This window comes from Entelurus aequoreus, linkage group LG13 (assembly GCF_033978785.1).
Source record: "Entelurus aequoreus isolate RoL-2023_Sb linkage group LG13, RoL_Eaeq_v1.1, whole genome shotgun sequence".
NCBI lineage: Eukaryota > Metazoa > Chordata > Actinopteri > Syngnathiformes > Syngnathidae > Entelurus > Entelurus aequoreus.
Genome location: NC_084743.1, coordinates 27936424 through 27957073, shown reverse-complemented (window position 1 = coordinate 27957073; position 20650 = coordinate 27936424). Strand labels below are relative to the sequence as shown.

Here is a 20650-nt window from a genome sequence, read left to right as displayed (position 1 = left end):
TGTTGTACTTTTCAGGAGAAAGTTGAGCTTCTCTTAGAGTCTTAAAGCAATTGCTGTTATGTGTACAGGAGTATGAGACGGCACAGACAGGAGGGATGTTGTTTAGCACTGGATGTGTGTATATATATATATATATATATATATATATATATATATATATATATATATATATATATATATATATATATATATATATATATATATATATATATATATATATATATATATATATATATATATATTAACATGAAGTGTGTAATTAATCCAACAGTGTGTGACTATGTGTAGGAATTAACTGCTGAGTGTTACCGTGAATGTTGAGCGAGAGAGACGGAAGTCCAATAGGGGCAGAGCAGGCTCGTAGATCCGTGAGACAGGCAGGAAGTCGGGGCGATAGAGAGGCGTCGAAGGTCAGTTTCCAAGCAGGAGGTCGAGATCCAAGAGGCAGCCAGGGAATCAAAGGGAACGCGGTAGGACGAGACACACAGCTTGTGACGTGGGAACGAGGGCAGGCTGCAGGGAGGACGATAAGGAGGACACGAGACAATCAACACGACGGGAGAAACACAGAGAGAGAATGCATAGAGCTATACGATCGCTTACTGTGCAGGAACAGATGACTACGTTCTGGCGCGGGATAGCAGGTTGTGCAGTCTTATGAAGGCAGGTCCTCTGATCAGCCACAGGTGCGCTGATTGCTGGTGATTGATTGCAGCCGCTTGCTGCCTCCGGACTGACACGCGCCTGGCGCGCTCCTGAAAATGCGCTCAGCACTGACATGCGCCCGGGCCGTGCCAATTGCCAATGCTTTAGTTACCTTTACACTCTTTTAATCCTAAATAGCACTGCTTCCTGAGACTTAGCCAATCAGTGGCCACGAACAGTGCGCTCTGATTGGTTTGGTCTCTTTGAGTGGCCAATACTACTGTAGTATTGATATTTTAGTTAATTTAGCCATTTATATGCTTGAAAATATTTAATGAGTGGCAAAAATGTTATAGAATGTGCTTTAAATAATTATGCGATACGGTGAAACCGCAATGTTTGAAGCGCGATGTAACGAGGGTCAAGGCGACCGTAATCCAAACACAATCAACCCCTATACAGAAGAGAATGACTCAAAGTTGATCATGCTTAATCAACATTATTCTACTGCAACCATGTAATGTATCTTAAAAATCGTAATTTGACATCATTAAAAACACCTCTACATACAAGTAGTAAGTACTTATCAGAAACAATAAATATAATATATTTTGATGTTCAAGCGGTGTGATTTTCCTTTTTTTTTATGTTATGTTTTTTCTTTTTTTCATAGTTTGTTATAATCCATTTTAATCATTTTCCATTATTTTGTTGTACGTCTGTGTTTATTTCCAAAAAAAACAACAAACAAGGACATTCTCTGGCTTAATGATTATGGCAAGTGTTTGAAGTATCTGCCCAAGTGTCATAGGAGGGGAAAAATTACATCTCATGTGAGGAACACTCGCTCTCTAATGTCTAATAGTGACCAGCGTAAACACGGCGGTTCATTTTCTAGAGCGCCGCTAGCCAAGCCTCGGGGGTGCCCTTTAGGACCCGCAAGTGCTTGCGCTATCTTATCTGAGAGGAGAACCTTTTCCCTCAAAGTCAATTAGGTTGTGTTCAGGGAGACCTTTCAGGTCCTTTTTTGATTTGCACCAGCTGACAAGGTCTCACGTCTACCATTAGCTGTAGTGACCACAGACAACACTCAATTCCCCCACGACTGAGATACGGTGGGAGCAATTATTTTCAAAAGGAATGGTTAGTTTATAGGCTTTAAATTAAAGAAGAACTATTTCTAATTTGCATATGCATTCTGTGTTGGTGTGTTGGACTGGAAAACGTTCATCTGCAGATGTTTTTCATTAAAAAAAATATTTAAAAAAAATAGTAGGTTGGGGTAACTGACCACTTAAATTGTTCTGCTCAGTTGTAATCACATCTCTTAGGCTTGTATTTTGGTGACATTAACTCTTAGTATTTCATAATTGGCCTATTTTAGAACAAACCACATATATTTTTTCCAACTTATAGCCCTCTTTTCTAGGCCTCAGTAAGGTCACATTCAGAAGCCTATCCCAGATTACTTTGTGCAAGGGTCGGGGTACTACCTGGACTGGTCGCCATTCATTCAGAAGGCACAAATAAATAAACAACCATTCACACTCACATGCACACCAATTAAGAGTGTCCAATTATCCTGACATGCATGTTTCTCTGATGTGGCAGGAAGCCGGAACCTACGAAAACACAGGGAAAGCAAACAAAACACACGCTGCCTATACTGCAGGGCTATTCTACTGGTGGCCCAAGGGGCAAATCTGGCCATGGAATGACGCCATACTGATCCCAGAGTTCAGTTCAAAACTTGGGAAACAAACAGTTTAGCATCAAATTCTTAAAAATACTAAAGTGCTCCTGTCATACTTGCCAACATTGAGACCTCTGAATTCGGGAGATTGGGTGGGGGTGAGGTGTGTGGGGGCGGGGTTGGGGGGGCGGGGTTTGGTGATAGCGGGGGTGTATATTGTAGCCCGGAAGAGTTAGGGTTACAAGGGATTCTGGGTATTCTGGGTATTTGTTCTGTTGTGTTTATGTTGTGTTACGGTGCGGATGTTCTCCCGAAATGTGTTTGTCATTCTTGTTTGGTGTGGGTTCACAGTGTGGCGCATATTTGTAACAGTGTTAAAGTTGTTTATACGGTCACCCTCAGTGTGACCTGTATGGCTGTTGATCAAGTATGTCTTGCAGTCACTTACGTGTGTCTGCAGAAGCCTCATACAATATGTGACTGGGCTGGCACACTATTTGTATGGTGTAAAAGCAGACGGGTTGTAGAGGACGCTAAAGACAGTGCCATCACGGCACTCCCTTAGTATTGTTGTCCGGGTGAAAATCGGGAGAAATTCGGGAGAATGGTTGACCCAAGAGATTTTTGGGAGGGGCACTAAAATTCGGGAGTCTCCCGGAAAAATCGGGAGGGTTGGCAAGTATGGCTCCTGTAGTATGGAGGAACTTGGACCACTGTAAACACATTGGCAGATACTTGCATTGACGTTTTTAATTGGAATTTTGCCAATTGTTCACAATCATTATGAAAGACAAGACGACGGATGTATTTTTTTTTGGAATGCATTCTAAATATGAAATACATTTGATCAAAAGTCTTCTTGTAATAGAGCTTTTGGGAACCACTCTATTCTGCCTATAAAGCCCTTAAAAGCATCCAAAAACCTCCATTAAGGTTTTATATACATGATATACAGTACAGGCCAAAAGTTTGGACACACCTTGTCATTCACAACACAACTGATGGTCCCAACCCCATTGATAAAGCAAGAATTTCCACTAATCAAGCATGATAAGGCACATCAGTGAAGTGAAAACCATTTCAGGTGACTACCTCTTCAAGCTCATTGAGAGAATGCCAAGAGTGTGCGAAAAAGTAATCACAGCAAAAAGTGTCTATTTTGAAGAAACTAGTATATAAAACATGTTTTCCCTTATTTCACCTTTTTTGTTAAGTACATAACTCCACGTGTTCATTCATAGTTTTGATGCCTTCAGTGACAATCTACAATGTAAATAGTCATGAAAATAAAGAAAACGCATTGAATGAGAAGGTGTGTCCAAACTACGGTATGCAATGTAATAACGGGCACATTTATAATAACATTTAATATTTACGTATGTTAATAATTTTAAGCATACGCGACACATTAATTACAAAAAAACGCATCACGGTATTTGCTTTTCTTTTAACATCACTGATTAGTACTAACTGCAGACTTTATGAGAGCCAACAAACATAATAGAACATATTTTACTGTACAAGCTCTGCTGTCATTAGGGTGCCAACTGCTACGATGTTCATATATTCCCATTTAGATGAAGAATGACTCTTAATCCTCAAGAAGAGACGGGACGTGGGACCCAGCGTCTTTTCCTGTCGTTCTCACCATTTCCGGGTCTAAAGTGGCTGTCAAAGTGTACCAGCATGTCGGGAAATGTCCTCGCCTTCTTCTATCCTGGTGAGAGGCGTGAGCTACAATAAACTTCCGAGGAGCAAGGAAGCAAAAAAACAGCTTACCTCTCGATGATGTAAACATCTGCACCGCTATGAATAGTCCGTCTCTGTTTGCGCTTATAATAACAATATCACTTGGTTAATCACAAAATCAAAATGTAAATGGCGTATTGTTAGAGTTTTTGGATGGTTATTTATTTTGGTATAGAGGACCTTCCATTGGCTATGCTGTAAGCGGACTTTTATTTACATTTATTTACGAGTTAGAATGCATTAAAAAATATATATCCGCCGTCATGTCTTTCATAGTTATTGTGAATGATAGGCACAATTCAGTTTTGGGGTTGATTGGCGATTGCACATTTATTTTCCTAGTGTGTGAATGCAACTAAGGTGTTGCTTTAGCTCGTATACTTCAGATACAGTGAGTAGTCATTTGTTCAGCTTCTTTAGTCATACTACTGGTGTTCCTCAAGGTTCCATTTTAGGTACTCTATTTTTCATCATTTGAGCTAAGGCTATGGTGGCCCACGAGTTCAGTTTAAAAAAAACTTGTGAGAAACTCACTGTCAGGTTCAAACACTGATGACATCTATTAAACAAGACAAGAAGAAAGGAATTAAACAAAGACATAATTAAATTTGGGTCAATTGAGGAGAAACGTCTGGGCTGTACTCTTGCACAGTTTCCCACCACGCTCTGACGAAAGATTGTACTCCTCCTCTTTTATTTGGACTTTCCCTGATTACATGGCAACAGCTGTTTCTAAAGGAAGGGGGTCGTAAACAGCCACTGCCTTTGGTCACAAATCAGTTCAAAGAAAAGGTGCCTGGAGAGGAGTCAGGTCCTGCTTCCTCTCCGCTTTGTAGATCTCGGGTCAAGACAAAATCTTCCTGTGGATTACAATACATCAAAGAAACCGACACCTTCATGTCGCTTCCCATCCTACACAGTGGAATTTTACAAGCCTTTTGATTGGTAAGATCAAAGACAGCTTTTGTCTGCTCGCCGGGAACTCATTGAAACACAAAGTTTTGTGATAACTTAAATACAATTATTCTGGCACTCACATTTTTGCAGAAGGTCAAAAAAACAGCAGAGTGCTCCTGTAACTGACACAATAAATAGACTACAAATACATTTCTACTGTAGAGGACAATGGTTCTCAGAAATATATACAATAAGAGTAATAGTGAAGGGAGAAGTCCGCCCCCCCCTCAGTCCTTAGCTCTCTAGAAATGTGGCCTACAAAACAAATGTCTTAAATATTCTTGCCATACTGTATTAAATGTTCACCTATAACTTGTATTTTCTTTGTGGCATGCTTCCAACGAGCCTTTGCCTCTCTCTACCTCAGACATGTGTCTTGTAGCCCGAGGGGGCTGTAGCCACATATGCACCGTGGCACCGGGGAAGGGGGTCGTTTGTTCCTGTCCCCCTGGACTTCACCTGGACTCCAGCAACAAGACATGTGAGGTGGTGGACTACTGCAGCCGCCACCTGAAGTGCAGCCAAGTGTGTGAGCAGTACAAGACCACAGTGAAGTGCTCCTGTTATCCAGGATGGAGGCTTGACTCTGATGGGGACAGCTGCCACAGCACAGGTAACGCATGATTCATAGGTTGCCTTATGCTGTTTTATGGCCATGCCGCAGTTTCGCGTTGATTTTTAAGCTAGAATTGTTGCAATATGGTCTGGAAATAATGTGTGTCAATGTACTTTAAAAATGTATAATATAATGGCGCAGTTGGGAGCGCGGCCGTGCCAGCAACTTGAGGGTTCCTGGTTCAATCCCCACCTTCTACCAACCTTGTCACGCCTGTTGTGTCCTTGAGCAAAACACTTCACCCTTGCTCCTGATGGGTCGTGGTTAGGGCCTTGCATGGCAGCTCCCGCCATCAGTGTGTTAATGTGTGTGTGAATGGGTGAATGTGGAAATAGTGTCAAAGAGTAGGTAGAAAAGCGCTATACAAGTATAACACAGTCCAGTAAAAAATGTGCTTTACTCTATATTTTTTGGATAAAACAAGCTATTCCAATTTGTTTTTCTTATTGAATTCCTTTGTAATATAAAATATCTCTTTGTCTCTCTGAATTTTAAATCCAAAGTAAGCTTTTTAACAGTTTGTTGGTAAATGATAACAACTAAAAACAATGGGGCAATTGTGTAGTAATCAGACCCTGAAGGGTTTTGTGGAACTTTGTCGGGATTTCGGGATCTGTAATGCCTCATTTTGCTGCAGCATTTGTAAAAAGTTGCAGCAAAATCGACCCCGGGGATGCAGGGAACCATTTGATATGACCAACCATGCTGTTTTAAATGAATTCCTCCTTAAGAGATTGATAAAGTTGTTTTAATTGAATTTAATTAAATTGGTTATGACCAAAGGGCAGCACGGTGGAAGAGGGGTTAGTGTGTCTGCCTCACAATACGAAGGTCCTGAGTAGTCGTGAGTTCAATCCCGGGCTCTGGATCTTTCTGTGTGGAGTTTGCGTGTCCTCCCCGTGACTGTGTGGGTTCCCTCCGGGTACTCCGGCTTCCTCCCACCTCCAAAGACATGCACCTGGGGATAGGTTGATTGGCAACACTAAATTGGCCCTAGTGTGTGAATGTGAGTGTGAATGTTGTCTGTCTATCTGTGTTGGCCCTGCGATGAGGTGGCGACTTGTCCAGGGTGTACTCCGCCTTCCGCCCGATTGTAGCTGAGATAGGCTCCAGCGCCCCCCGCGACCCCGGAGGGAATAGGCGGTAGAAAATGGATGGATGGATGGATGGTTATGACCAACATTAAAATACAGTAACATAGCAGGCCTAAGTATTCATCCATCCATTCATCCATTTTCTACCGCTTGGTCGCGGGGGTGGCTGGAGCCCATCTCAGCTGCATTCGGGCAGAAGGCGTGGTACACCTTGGACCAAAGACTATAAAAATGGGACCTATTACCTCCCTGCTTGGCACTCAGCATCAAGGGTTGGAATTGGGGGTTAAATCACCAAAATGATACCCGAGCGCGGTCACCGCTGCTGCTCACTGCTCCTCTCACCTCCCAGAGGGTGGAACAAGTGGATGGGTCAAATGCAGAGGCAGGTTTCACCACACCTAGTGTGTGTGTGACTATCAGTGGTACTTAACTTAACAAGTTGCCATCTCATCGTAGGGCCAATCACACTCACATTCACACACTAGGGCCAATTTAGTGTTGCCAGTCAACCTATCCATTAAAAACTTTTTTTTTAAATATTTTTGGCCACTGTAAGGTTAAACACAATCCACAAATATCAACAATGAGAACATATTTACGGACTTCGTTAGCATACCACTAGATGGAGCCCGCGTACCACCCTTTGCACACATACCACAGTTTGACAATCACTAGGTTAGACAGTTGCGTTGCTGGGACCAATTTGATTGGCAAAATGCTCAACGATTGGCCAAAATGTGCAGGAAAATTGCGGGGATTGGGCAAAATTGTGAGGCCGTGCATAATTTGCGAACATTAGTTGAATATGCATGAATAGGCGGAATTGTGACAACACCAATTCCTGGAGGGACTGGTTATTATCATGAAGCGGTCTTCAATCAATCAATCAAACTTTGTTTATAAAGCGCTTTTCATACATAATAACAATGCAACGCAAAGTGCTTTACAAAGTTAGAAACATTACCACGGTGACCCAGATCCCCTATTATCACATACGTACACACGGACACAAATACCAAACACACACACACACACAACTATTCAGACAAATGATTGCATGGCTGAGTACAGATGAGACATGTGAGTAAACACTATCACATGACCCTTCTGCACCAGGAGGTCATCAGACCATGGCCACCAGGACGCTGACACAAAAGCGCCCCCACAAGCACGGCCGATATCCCCTTAAGCAGATGGCTCATCTGAAGAACGTTCAAAAATAAAAATAATACAACTTGTAAAATAGTAAGAACCATAAGTAGAGATAAAGAATAAAATACAAGTAAGACATATAAAGATTAAAAAAAAAAAATGTTTTTACTAATAAATAAATAAAAAATAGAAAACAATAAATTAATTAATTAATAGACAGTAAATAAATAATAAATACATAGAACTAAATACAATCTTGCATAACTACTGGGATAAAACGTAAAATACACATGACTTCAATAAAATAATTAATATCAGGTAGAAGCCAAATCAAAAAGGTGGGTCTTAAGCCTACTCTTTAAAAGGCTTCAGTGACTACGACGTGGCTAACGATAAAAATTATTATGAGCAGTGCTGGCTATCGGGTTGATAGCTCGGTAGCTAGCTTGCTTGTCTCTCATGCTGGCAACCCAGGTTCCAGTCCCAGGCGGAACACAATTGCAAGGACTGAACTACGCGGGTTACATATGGATGAGATATATGAGGCGGTGGCCTGGCGGGCCGGATGCAATTTCATTTTTATATTGGCGGGAAATTTGACACATGCGGTCTACAATAAGTATGCAACTAAAAAGGTCGTCAGAAAAGGGTAAGACATCTGAGCAACAAGTCCTCTTTGTTTCTTTCTGTGCACCCAATAACCACAGCTTTCATCAGACCTAATCCTTGACAAACAAACTTCTCTGTGTTGTTATTGAATAACCTCGTTTTCGCGAGACTGCTCTGTAGCCACTTAAAATATGCCAGCTATGCACACGCCATTGGCTTGTCATATTCAGATTAATGGACCTTGCTTTGATGACTTGCTTCTGTATTTCATTTCCAGACTGATGGCCGCCGTAGCTCTAATCACACATTAACGTGACGGAGAACACAAACATTTTCTCTCTGGAAGCAGATCACAATTGACGAGCTTCATCATAAATCATACTTTGCATGCAAACAAAGACTGTTTAATCTGGGGAAAGACGTGTTATTGGATTCTTTGCGCATATCCCCTCCTCCTTTTTCTTTGCACATCCTAGTAAAAAAAAAATAAAAAAAAATGTCTTAGTAGTAAATATGCAGTTGCAGATGTTTTCTCTCTGGTAGCAGCATCACATCCTAATTAGGACAAACTGTCATTGAAGCAAGAGTGCATTTCTAATTGCATTTTTTTTCGTTTGATTTGTACAGTTGCAGAAACTTACTGTATGTAAAGATCAAGTCCTATCTGTTTCTAAAGAAAATGCGGATGTGTGTGAGATTTTAGCGTATATGTGGAGGTGTTCATTTGATTTGTTGATTATTACTGAGCTTGTGTCTGGTTTTACCCATGCCAGTTTAACCCACGATACATTTCCCGATACAGCAGAGGGTTATTTTATTGTAGAAGCAGTAAAAGTATGTCTCAGTGGACAAAGTTTGTCAGTTTAAGGAATTTAGCAACTTCTTGCAACCATTCAAATGATTTATTCAAAAGGTTTATGATATATACTCACTAAACAAACTAATGTACTATTTACCATACATATTCCACTATGCAACCAACTCTCTAAAAACAAAACAAACATGCAGAGCAATTTCAACCCAAAGAGCTCCTGCTTGAAGGAGAATTGCAAGGCATATATTGTTTTTCTAAACTACTAATATTATGTTAGGCATTTATGATAGTCCTTATTTGCAAGGAACTCGGCTTGACAGTTTTTTGTGGTTGGTACCACAAAATACTCTAAATTGAACAAGATAAGATATATTAATTAAAAACAGTTGAAAGAGTAACATGTATTGACTAGTTTATTGTCATGTTTGCTATAGCAAAAAAATGTCACGTCAGGTTTTTCTTAGCAGTTTTATGACAGACCAAAAAAAAGCCCAATAGCCATGCTTTTATACCCAACAGGCACAAGACATTGATTCAACGTTGATTATACATTCATGTCCTTTAAAACTGGCCTTGAAACAACGTTGCAAAATAGTTGTATTTGTAAATACAGACAATGTTGGTGTCTTACGTTAAATCTTCAATGTTGGTTGGGAAATTACCGAATTCCAATGATCAAATCAACGTCAGAAGCTGACATTGAATAAACATCATCAAAAAGCATGTTGTTTCAACGTTATGTTTGAGTTGTAAAATATTGGTTGGAAAATGACCAACATTCGATTGTCAAATCAACATCAGAACCCAACACTTATTAAACGTTATCAAAAAGCATGTTGTTTCAATGTTATGTTTGAGTTGCTCAATGTCAGGACTAGTGGTGTCCCGATACCAATATTTTGGTACCGGTACCAGTACCAAAATGTATTTCGATATGTATACTTTTCGATACTTTTTTAAATAAAAGGGGACCACAAAAAATTGCATTATTGGATTTTATTTTAACAAAAAATATTAGGGTACATTATGTACATATGTTTCTTATTGCAATTGTGTCTTTAAATAAAATAGTGAACTTGTCTTTTAGTAGTAAGTAAGCAAACAAAGGCTCCTAATTTAGCTGCTGACATATGCAGTAACATATTGTGTAATTTTCCATTCTATTATTTTGTCAACATTATAAGGGACAAGCTGTAAAATGTATTATTAATCCACTTGTGTATTTACTGTTAATATCTGCTTACTTTCTCTTTTAACATGTTCTATCAACACTTTTGTTCAAATGTAATAATCACATATTCTTCTGTTGTTTGATACTTTACATTAGTTTTGAATGATATCACAAATGTGGGTATCAATCTGATACTAAGTCGTTACAGGATCATGCATTGGTCGTATTCAAGGTCCTCATGTGTCAAGGGACATATTGCCTGAGTTTATAAACATGATATACATTTTTTAAAAACGAAAGAAGGTTTTGTGTACTTTTTAGAGGCAGTATAGTACTCAATATGATTCATTATTATCGCGGTAATATACTAATACCGGTATACCGTACATCCGTAGTCAGGACCTAAATCAACAAGTTCTCAATGTTGTTTTAATGTCTTCTGCCTGCTGTGTAGCTTATTTTTTATATTAATTATTTCAATAAATGTAGTAAGAACAATCAAATTGTGATAGTTGACACAATATTAAAAACACTAGTATCCTTAAATAGTTTTGAAATGTTCTTTATTGGCAACATTTTTTTTTTTAAATCAGAGAGCTCCTTTACATGTGTTTATTCAGATGTATTATTGTCATTCAGACATTTACATCAGAGATGTACTGCAAAACGAAATGGTGTTGCATTTTTCCAACCACGATAAAATTAAATTAACATGTAAGCCATGAAATAAATACACCATCAAGAAAATAACCCAGTTTTAAAAAGTTATTTTAAAAGCTGTAAACGCTATGAATAAGATAACGCGACATTGAAAGAGTTAGTGTAATTGCACTCAGCTTATCGCACTTGTATTGAAATGTATTTTATCAGTAATAAATATTATAAATATACATAATCTAACGAGTAAGCTTTTACATGTTGACGCTAATAATAATTGATTTATCATTGTAAAAACTAAACAAAGTTCGGAAGGCATGGTTTGTTTTTCTTCACAATTTTAACATTACATTCTAAAATAGCACAGCCAACAAACATGCATGTCTGATTAACTGACTTTCACTATTGGTTGATTATTATGAAGTACTCTGTATTCACTACAGATCTATCTGCAGCATCTAGGTCAGTGATTCTCAAACTGTGGTACAGTTTGCGGGTTTCGTCTTGTGGTACGCCAAATAATCGCTTAAATAAATATTCAAACACAGTAATACTGTTTAAACTATTTTTAATGTTACAGCGGCCAAAAATATTAATTATTATTGTTAAATAAAGCCTTGTTTTTAGGCTTACTATGCTACTGTATTTTAATGTTGGTCATGTAGGTTGGTTGGTTGAAGTTTATCTTGAACATGTATACAGTTACAACATGATGGGTGATATATTTTACATATTGTTTTTCTGTACATGTCCGAAAAGAAGTAAGGAAGACGCAAAGCTTATTTAATCCTACCACTTTTCTACTTCATAGCAATTACTAACACATAAGATGACGTATATTTTCTGATTCTGATATATGTTGGTAGTACTTGGTTAGCCAAGTGTTTTCTGAGGTGGTACTTGGTGAAACAAAGTTGAGAACCACTGATCTAGATGATTAAAGTCTTTTTTCCCTGTCATGTTGACAGATCAAATACATCCATCAATTAAGATTAGGTGCTTTAATGATGCAAGTTATTTCCAAGTTTTCACTGCCCATATAAAATGATGTAGCAGGCCAGATCCACCATGTCTGATTCGCTCCCCCAAATGTATTCGGTATTTTCTTTGGCCCATGTTCCAAAAACTCAGTCAAATTTGCTTAGCAATGTTTGTAGGATTTAGATTAACAACAAAGGTCGATCAAAGTTTGCCTTATCCAAGAGTTTTTCTTATATACGGTGGATTTTTATGTGTTGTACATTAGATATCCTAATAGAAGTGCATTTAAAGAGGTCATATTATATTTTTGTTTGCATTTAATACTCTTCCTTGTGGTCTACATAACATTTAATGGTAGTAATTTGGTCAAAATACTGCATAAATTACATTTTACAGACCATCGTCAAGCCGCTTTCTGACTGTCTCTTCCGGATACCCCGTTTTGTGGGCAGTCTTATTTACATGCCTCCACTTTGACTGCGTCTTGAACCCGCCAACCATGTTGTGGTTCCCAGCGCTTCCATATGGAGTCTACAGACAGATATCAGTTCGAACTATACGCTACTTTGTATTAGAAATGGCAACAGCGCAGAGTGCATGTGCATGTACGAGCCAGTCTGGCCCACAACAAGAGGATAGAGAAAAATAAGAAACGTATTTACTAACAATAGCGGACTAGCGCCAAGCTCTTCAGGTAAACCTTTACCAAATATAGAGATAAGCGCAGATGTCACGTTGAAAAAAGTTGTGCAAAAACCTTTACTTAACCAGATAAGAAACCCATCGAGATCTCTTTCACAAGGGTGACCTGGAACAAGAGGTCAACAGCACGTCACAGAGCAGTTTCAGAAAAGTTATCCATTAAGACATACATTTTAAAATGCATAAAAGACAACTGTAAAACAATAACGATGTCTACCTTTTAAAAACAAAGGCACCAAAGTCTCCAAATGGAAGTAGTTCAGAGAGTTTTGTCTGCAATGCATTCTATGCCACAGGGGCAGCAATGCCAAAAGCTCTTTTGCTAAATTCAGTCCGTACATGACGAAGAGTTAAAACAAAAAAATTGTTAGAACGTAATGCATAAGAGCTGTTTTTTTCTTTGTAACCAGGTACACAAGTATGGAGGCTTTAAACCTAAAAGAGCCTTATAAATGATAGTCAGTCAATGTGTGTATCTGCATGCACTCAATGAAGATAAGTCTAATTTCATATACAGTTGACAGTGGTGGCTGAGACTACGACAGCCAGTAACAAATCTTAGTGCTGAGTGAAAAACAGTGTCCAAGGACTGGAGGCATTTAAATGAAGCACTAAAATAAAGCACGTCTCCATAATCAATTACGGACAAGATAGTCGCTGTCACCAATTTATTTCTGACTTTAAGAGAGAAGAAGTTTTTATTTCTAAAAAAGAAACCAAGCTTTACCCTAAGCTTAAAGACCAAGTTGTTAATATGGGCTATAAATGAAAGCTCCTGATCAAGAGTAAAACCCAAGTACTGACCTGCTCTTTAGGGTTTCCATTTGATGTTACAACATTTGCAATATTTTCCAGTAGCATCCTTGAATGAGAGACAATCATCAGCCTGCTTTTATCTGTAATTAAAACCAATTAAAGATCAAATAAGCGAGCCCGGATGACATCAAAAGCAGCTTGTAAAAACTCAAAAGCCTGAGTGATGGATGTTGAACAGCAATACATAGAGGTGTCGTCTGCATAAAAAACGGTACATTGCATTTGACAAATGATTGCAAAGATTATTTATGTAGATAAAAAATAAAATGGGCCCCAGCACGGAGCCTCGCGGAACTCCTTTGAAGAGATCGTCCCAGCCACCTGTACACATTGTGTTCTGCTGGAAAGATAGTCTGTGAACCAAGCAGCTGCATTTTTAGATAATCCAATGTGATGAAGGGCTTGAATTAACAGACTGTGGTCTACTGTGTCAAATGCTTCTGACAAATCAATAAATAGGGCGACACAATATTTATTACCGTCTACAGCCTCGATTAAATAATTTAGGACCTTAAGTGCAGCTAAAATAGTGCTATGTGGTTTTCTTAAACCATATTGAAACGGAGATAAAATATTGTTTGATTCTAAAAAATCCTTTAGCTGGTTACTGAAGATCTTCTCAAACAAATTTGCTAAAATGCATAATTTAGAAATTGGTCTGTAATTATTTATATTTGTGGGTTCACCCCCTTTTAGCACACGAGCACATCACCCCAGTCTTGGCCTCACTCCACTGGCTCCCTGTCCGTCACCTCATTGGTTTTAAATTACTTTTAATTGTTTTTAAATCCCTAAATTGTCTGGCCCCACAATACCTGACCGAGCTGCTGCATCATCATACCTCGTCTAGAGCCTTAAGGTTAGCTGACCAAATGCTTTTGGCGGTCCCCAGATCCAGGCTAAAGACCAGAGGGGACAGAGCCTTTTCCGTTGCCGCCCCTAAGCTCTGGAACAGCCTTCCCCTCCACATTAGGTCAGCCCAGATTCTGGGGGTCTTCAAAACCCTCCTTAAGACCTACCTCTTCTCTCTGGCCTTTGACCTGAGCTGAGTCCGCCCAGTAGGCCACCATTTCTAGTCCCCCCCTCCAACCCCTTCGCTTTAGTTTTATTTTTCAATTTGTCGCACTTTTATTATTATTATTTTTATTCTGAAAATGTTTACTTTTTATTCGACTCCCTTTTACCGTATCGCATTTGCACTATCTTGTTCAGCACATTCATTGTTTATGTTCTTTGTTTTTGTTTTTTTGGTTTAGTTTTTTTTGCTCTATGCTTTTTTAACCTGTAAAGCACTTTGGTTCAATTTAAAAGTTGTTGAAAACGTGCTATATAAATAAAGTTGACTTGACTTGACTTGACTTGACTTAGCAGGGGGAGAACTAAGGCCGATTTCCAGATTTTTGGAATGCTTTTACTTGTTAGACTTAGGTAAAAAAAATATGCAAGAGAGGCTCAGCTACAATATCAGCAGCCAATTTAAAGAAAAAGGGTTCAATTTGGTCAGGTCCTGCTGCTTTAGTTGTGTCCAGGCTCTTTAGCGCACTGTTTACCTCAGATACTGATACAGGTGTGAACTCAAAAGTGCAGCTGCTGCATCTACTTACAGCCTGCGGTGTATTTGGTATGTTAACACTAGTTAGGCCAACATTTGACAATTGAGGATTCAACGACTCCAACAAGGACCCGGCAGAAACAAAAAAACTAATTAAAACAATTTGATATAGCTGTCTCATCAGAGGGCAGCACGGTGGCAGAGGGGTTAGTGTGTCTGCCTCACAATACGAAGGTCCTGAGTAGTCCTGGGTTCAATCCCGGGCTCGGGATCTTTCTGTGTGGAGTTTGCATGTTCTCCCTGTGACTGCGTGGGTTCCCTCCGGGTACTCCGGCTTCCTCCCACCTCCAAAGACATGCACCTGGGGTTAGGTTGATTGGCAACACTAAATCGGCCCTAGTGTGTGAATGTTGTCTGTCTAGCTGTGTTGGCCCTGTGATGAGGTGGCGACTTGTCCAAGGTGTACCCCGCCTTCCGCCCGATTGGAGCTGAGATAGGCTCCAGCGCCCCCCGCGACCCCGGAGGGAATAAGCGGTTGGAAATGGATGAATGGATGGATGTCTTATCAGACAAAGTACCAGATTGAGTAATTAAAATTGAGTTGTCACATGATTTAAAGAAGATTTTTATGGTTTGGGGTCATTTATATGTTCTTTGCATTCATGCAGGTAAAAATCAGACTCGGCTCTCTTAACAAGCAAAGTAAGTTTATTTGTAAACTGGCGAAAGCTGAGCCAGTCAACCTCTGTCTTTGTTTTTCGAGCCCAGGCCCAAGCAGCGTCTCTCTCTTTGAGGAGGTTTCCAATTTCAGAGGAACACCAGGGATTATTTTGACCTTTAAAACTTAATTTTCGATAGGGAGCATGTTTATTGACTATACGTTGGCATTCATTATAAAAGTATTTCACCGCTATCTCAACATCATCAATTAAAGCAACTCCGTTCCACAGAAATGCAGCTAGGTCGTATATAAAAGCTGGGAGGCAAACATTTTTAACCCTTGTGTGGTGTTCATATTGTTGTTACTCAGCCAGTGTTCGTGGGTCTGATGGACCCGTTGCATTTTGTGGCTTTTAATGCCTCACAATCAAACACTTTTATGTTAAAATACTGACTTATCCCAAAAACATCTGTAATGAAGTGCTTCGAGAGGCTGGTAAAGGAATACATTGTCTCCAGACTTCCCCCCACATTTGACCCATACCAGTTTGCTTATCGCCCTAACCGCTCCACAGAGGACACCATCTCGTCTGCACTCCACCTGAGCTTAGCACATCTGGAAGGAAAGGACACACACTTGCGGATGTTGTTCCTGGACTACAACTCTGCATTCAACACCATCATCCCGCAGCACTTGGTGAGCAAACTGGCCCCCCTTGGATTCAGTACCCCCCTATGCAACTGGCTGCTTGACTTCCTCACAGACAGACCCCAGTCTGTGAGAGTGGGCAACAACACCTCCAGTGCCATCTCCCTGGACTCAGGACGCTGCCCCCAGGGCTGCGTCCTGAGTCCGCTGCTGTTCACGTTGATGACCCATGACTGCTGCGCCAGTTCCACTACTAACCACATTGTGAAGTACACGACAGTAGTGGGCCTCATCTGTGACAACAATGACATGGACTACAGGGAGGAGGTGAAACATCTGGTTGACTGGTGCAGAACCAACAACCTGGTCCTGAACGTCGACAAGACCAAGGAGATCATTGTCGACTTCAGGAAGCACCAGTCCAGCCACGCTTAACCCTTCATCAACGGCACAGCGGTGGAGATAGTAAGCAGCACCAAGTTCCTGGGGGTGCAGATAACTGACAATATGACCTGGTCCCTACACACCGGAGCTCTTGTAAAAAGAGCTCAGCAGCGCATGCACTTTTTGCATCGGATGAAAAGAGCACAGCTCCCTCCCCCCATTCTCACCACATTCTACAGAGGCACTATAGTGAGCCTGCTGACCAATTGTATCTCTGTCTGGACTGGAAGTATCTCCAGAGAGTGGTGAGGACGGCGGAAAAGATCATCAGGACTCCTCTTCCTTCTATCCAGGAGATGGCAAAAAGCCGCTGACTGACCAGGGCTCAGAAAATCTGCAGAGACTCCTCCCACCCCCACCAAGGACTGTTTTCACTGCTGGACTCTAGAAAGAGGTTCCGCAGCCTCCATAGCAGAACCTCCAGGTTCTGTAACAGCTTCTTCCCTCAGGCCGTAAGACTCTTGAACGCATCATAATAATCCCCTCAATTCCCCCCAAAAATGGATGAACTCGCTGGAATATAAAGACAATATAACATACATCCATACATGTAGATGCATATGCAAAAGTGCAATATATTTATCATTAGAGTAATCTATTTATTTATATCTGCACCTTATTGCTTTTTTATCCTGCACTGCCAACCAGCTAATGCAACGAAATTTTGTTCCTATCTGTACTGTAAAGTTCAAATTTGAACGACAATAAAAAGTCTACGTCTAAGTCTAAGACCCACAAACGCTGGCTGAGTAACAACAACACGAACGTTGCATGGAAATTTATCTGCCAGTTGCTGCATCCCACAGGGATTCTTCTTTTGTGTTTCTGCACCTGCGGTTCTCACACAAGGTTGCAACATTGTTTGTCAACACTGTCTGCGCTCATTTTGTTGCACGTTTGACCCTCTGATGTTCTGTGTACCTACACTCTGTCCTCCTCCTGCCTAAGCCTGTTGTGTGTGTGTGTGTGTGTGTGTGTGTGTGTGTGTGTGCGTGTGTGTGTGTGTGTGTGTGTGTGTGTGTGTGTGTGGTACACAGAACATACATTTCCACACTTCTATTAGCCCCGGGTCCAGTGGACCCCGGACAACTTCTATGTAATAGAAATGTGTAGGGGGTGTGTATGGTGTGTGTTCATTAAATATGTATTCTGATATATGTTCTTCACAGAAAATGAGCCAAAGCCAGTGAGTCTCAGTTTGAAAAACTAATTAATTGTATCATTTTTCTTTTAATAAAAATCGAAAACGGGTCCCACAGACCCGAACACCACACAAGGATTAATATCTCTTTTGCATGTAATAGTGGGTTTTAATTTTGGTAGCTTGCAGTTTCTTACAGCTGCACTTGGACAATGATCTCTGAAGTCATTGACAAACACCCCAGTATCAGTGTACTTATGGGGCGCTTTGGTTAGAATTAGATCAAGTAAAGATGATTTTGATGAGTTTTTATTATTGGGTCAAGTTGGGGAAGTGATTAATTGGGTTAAATTTAGTGAGTTGCATACAGCTTTAAGGTTATCAGAAGAGGATGTCAACCAGTCAAAATTTAAATCACCACTCACTCATAAAGGATGCAAGAGAGGCAAGGGCTTCAGTGGAAGCAGAGGGAGGTCTATAACACCCTACAATTGTGAGGGGTTGGCCATGCGAGAATTCAAGCTGCAGGGCAAGGAGTTCAAATTGTTTAGTGATTGACAGTGATGATGATAAAGTACATTTGTTTTTTATATACTGTACATAGCCACTCATCCCCCTTGTTGTGGACGATCACATCGGAAGATAGTAAATCCATTTATAGCAATGTCCTTTGTCAGAGACTGCTTTACTTAGCCAGGTTTCTGATAAGATAAAGATTACTGCATGGGTTGTTCGAAACCAGATTTTGACTAAGTCTAATTTTGGCAGTTCACTTCTAATATTTGAATGAGTTAAACCGAGACCTGACCTAGCTCTAAATTCATCAGGAGTACTGATGTTGTATAAAGCCGGGCCTGGATTTGGTTGCACATTGCCTGATAGCAGAAGTAAGAGCAATGTGAGGATTTTCCGTTTCATATTGCAAGGTAACATTACTTGGCTTCACAATGTCAAAATGAGTAATTGCAGAAGGAGTAAAACATATATTTAACACAGAAATACACCACAAATTAAGAGGACATCAATAACCTTTGTGTAAATTATGTAGTTTCGAAGGACCAGGTGATTGTTGTTGCGTTCGGTAGAGTTAAAGGTTGGTGGAGCACCTGGACAGGTACCCCACTAAAACTGCGGAATACAAGTCTAGGAAAAAAGCATTAATATTAAATAGAGAGTGTGTGTCAAAGGCATTGTTAAATTGTTTAAGTACCTACCCAGGTCCAATATTCAAAGTTCAGATGTCCAGGCTACAGCAGTTGGAAGGCCAAGCTAAGGCTAGCAGAGGCCCAGCCTTAGTCAGTCTGAGGCTAGGATAGATCCAAGCTGTGGCAGATGGAAGGCCAAGATAAGGCTAGCAGACCGAGTCTGTAGGCAGTGAAAGGCCAAGCTGGGGCTAAGATAGATCCAGGCTGCGGCAGATGGAAGGCCAAGATGAAGCCAGCAGACCCAGTCTGTAGGCAGTGGAGGGCCAACCCCGGACCAGGACAGATCCAAGCCGTGGCAGACGGAAGGCCAAGACGAAGCCAGCAAACCCAGTCTACAGGCAGTGGAAGGCCAGGACGAAGCCAGCAGACCCAGTCTCCAGGCAGCGGAAGGCCAAGCTGGGGCCAGGACAGAACCAGGCCATGGCAGGTGGAAGGCCAAAATTGCAGCCAGCACAACATATCTCGGCTTCAGCAGGTCGAAGGCCTCCAGATTTCCAAGTCCAACAAAAGCAGTCAGAAAAGCCACGTTTTGGAAGTAAGCCTTCATTCATCAATTGTTAAGCTTAAAACTAGTAAAATGTACTTAAAGTGGCTAAAAAGAGACTAAAACAGAGCACTTTGACAAGCAGACAAACAAAAGACAGTGCTGTCGGCCATGTTGGATTTCAGACATGGCATGGCAAGATTGTTTTATATATACTTTATATTTTGAATCCCTCCATGGTTTGATTTCAAATTTCAAACAGCTACCATTAGGTAAAAAAACATTGGTTTTGCATAACACAGTAGGAAGGGGATTCATATGATCCCATTCATCGTGGTTTACCTGACACACGACAGGTGACGAGTTTGTGGCAGCCAGATGGCAGTAGAGTGTTCAATATCTTCAAATGTGTTTTATGTGGCAATTCCAACTTTGACCACAGCAATCAATTGCGATGTCAACTAGAGTGTCCACCCTGAGATCGGTAGGTTGGAGTTCAAATCCCAGCCGAGTCATACCAAAGACTATAAAAATGGGACCCATTACCTCCCTGCTTGGCAATCAGCATCAAGGGTTGGAATTGGGGGTTAAATCACCAAAATGATTCCCAGGCGCGGCGCCGCTGCTGCCCACTGCTCCCCAAGGGGATGGGTCAAATGCAGAGGACACATTTCACCACATCTAGTGTGTGTGTGACAATCATTGGTACTTTAACTTAACTTAAAATGGCACTTTCCATCATTTTCAGCAGACTGCATTCCTAAATGTTTAACCCCCCTCTAACACCTTCTTTTCACAGGAGATCCATATAAATATGGGGCCAGAAAAATACCTTCCAAACTGTTGGTCCTCTTTA

The 20650-nt window shown here is 40.6% G+C and overlaps 1 protein-coding gene across 1 annotated transcript in view; it reads left to right on the top strand.

Annotated features, from left to right (window-relative positions):
- The window catches only part of LOC133663276 (low-density lipoprotein receptor-related protein 1B-like), an 872326-nt gene that overhangs the window by 486135 nt on the left and 365541 nt on the right, over nucleotides 1-20650 (top strand). Inside the window, 1 exon segment of the mRNA XM_062067630.1 lies at nucleotides 5412-5657. Coding sequence (XP_061923614.1) covers nucleotides 5412-5657 — 246 coding nt within the window.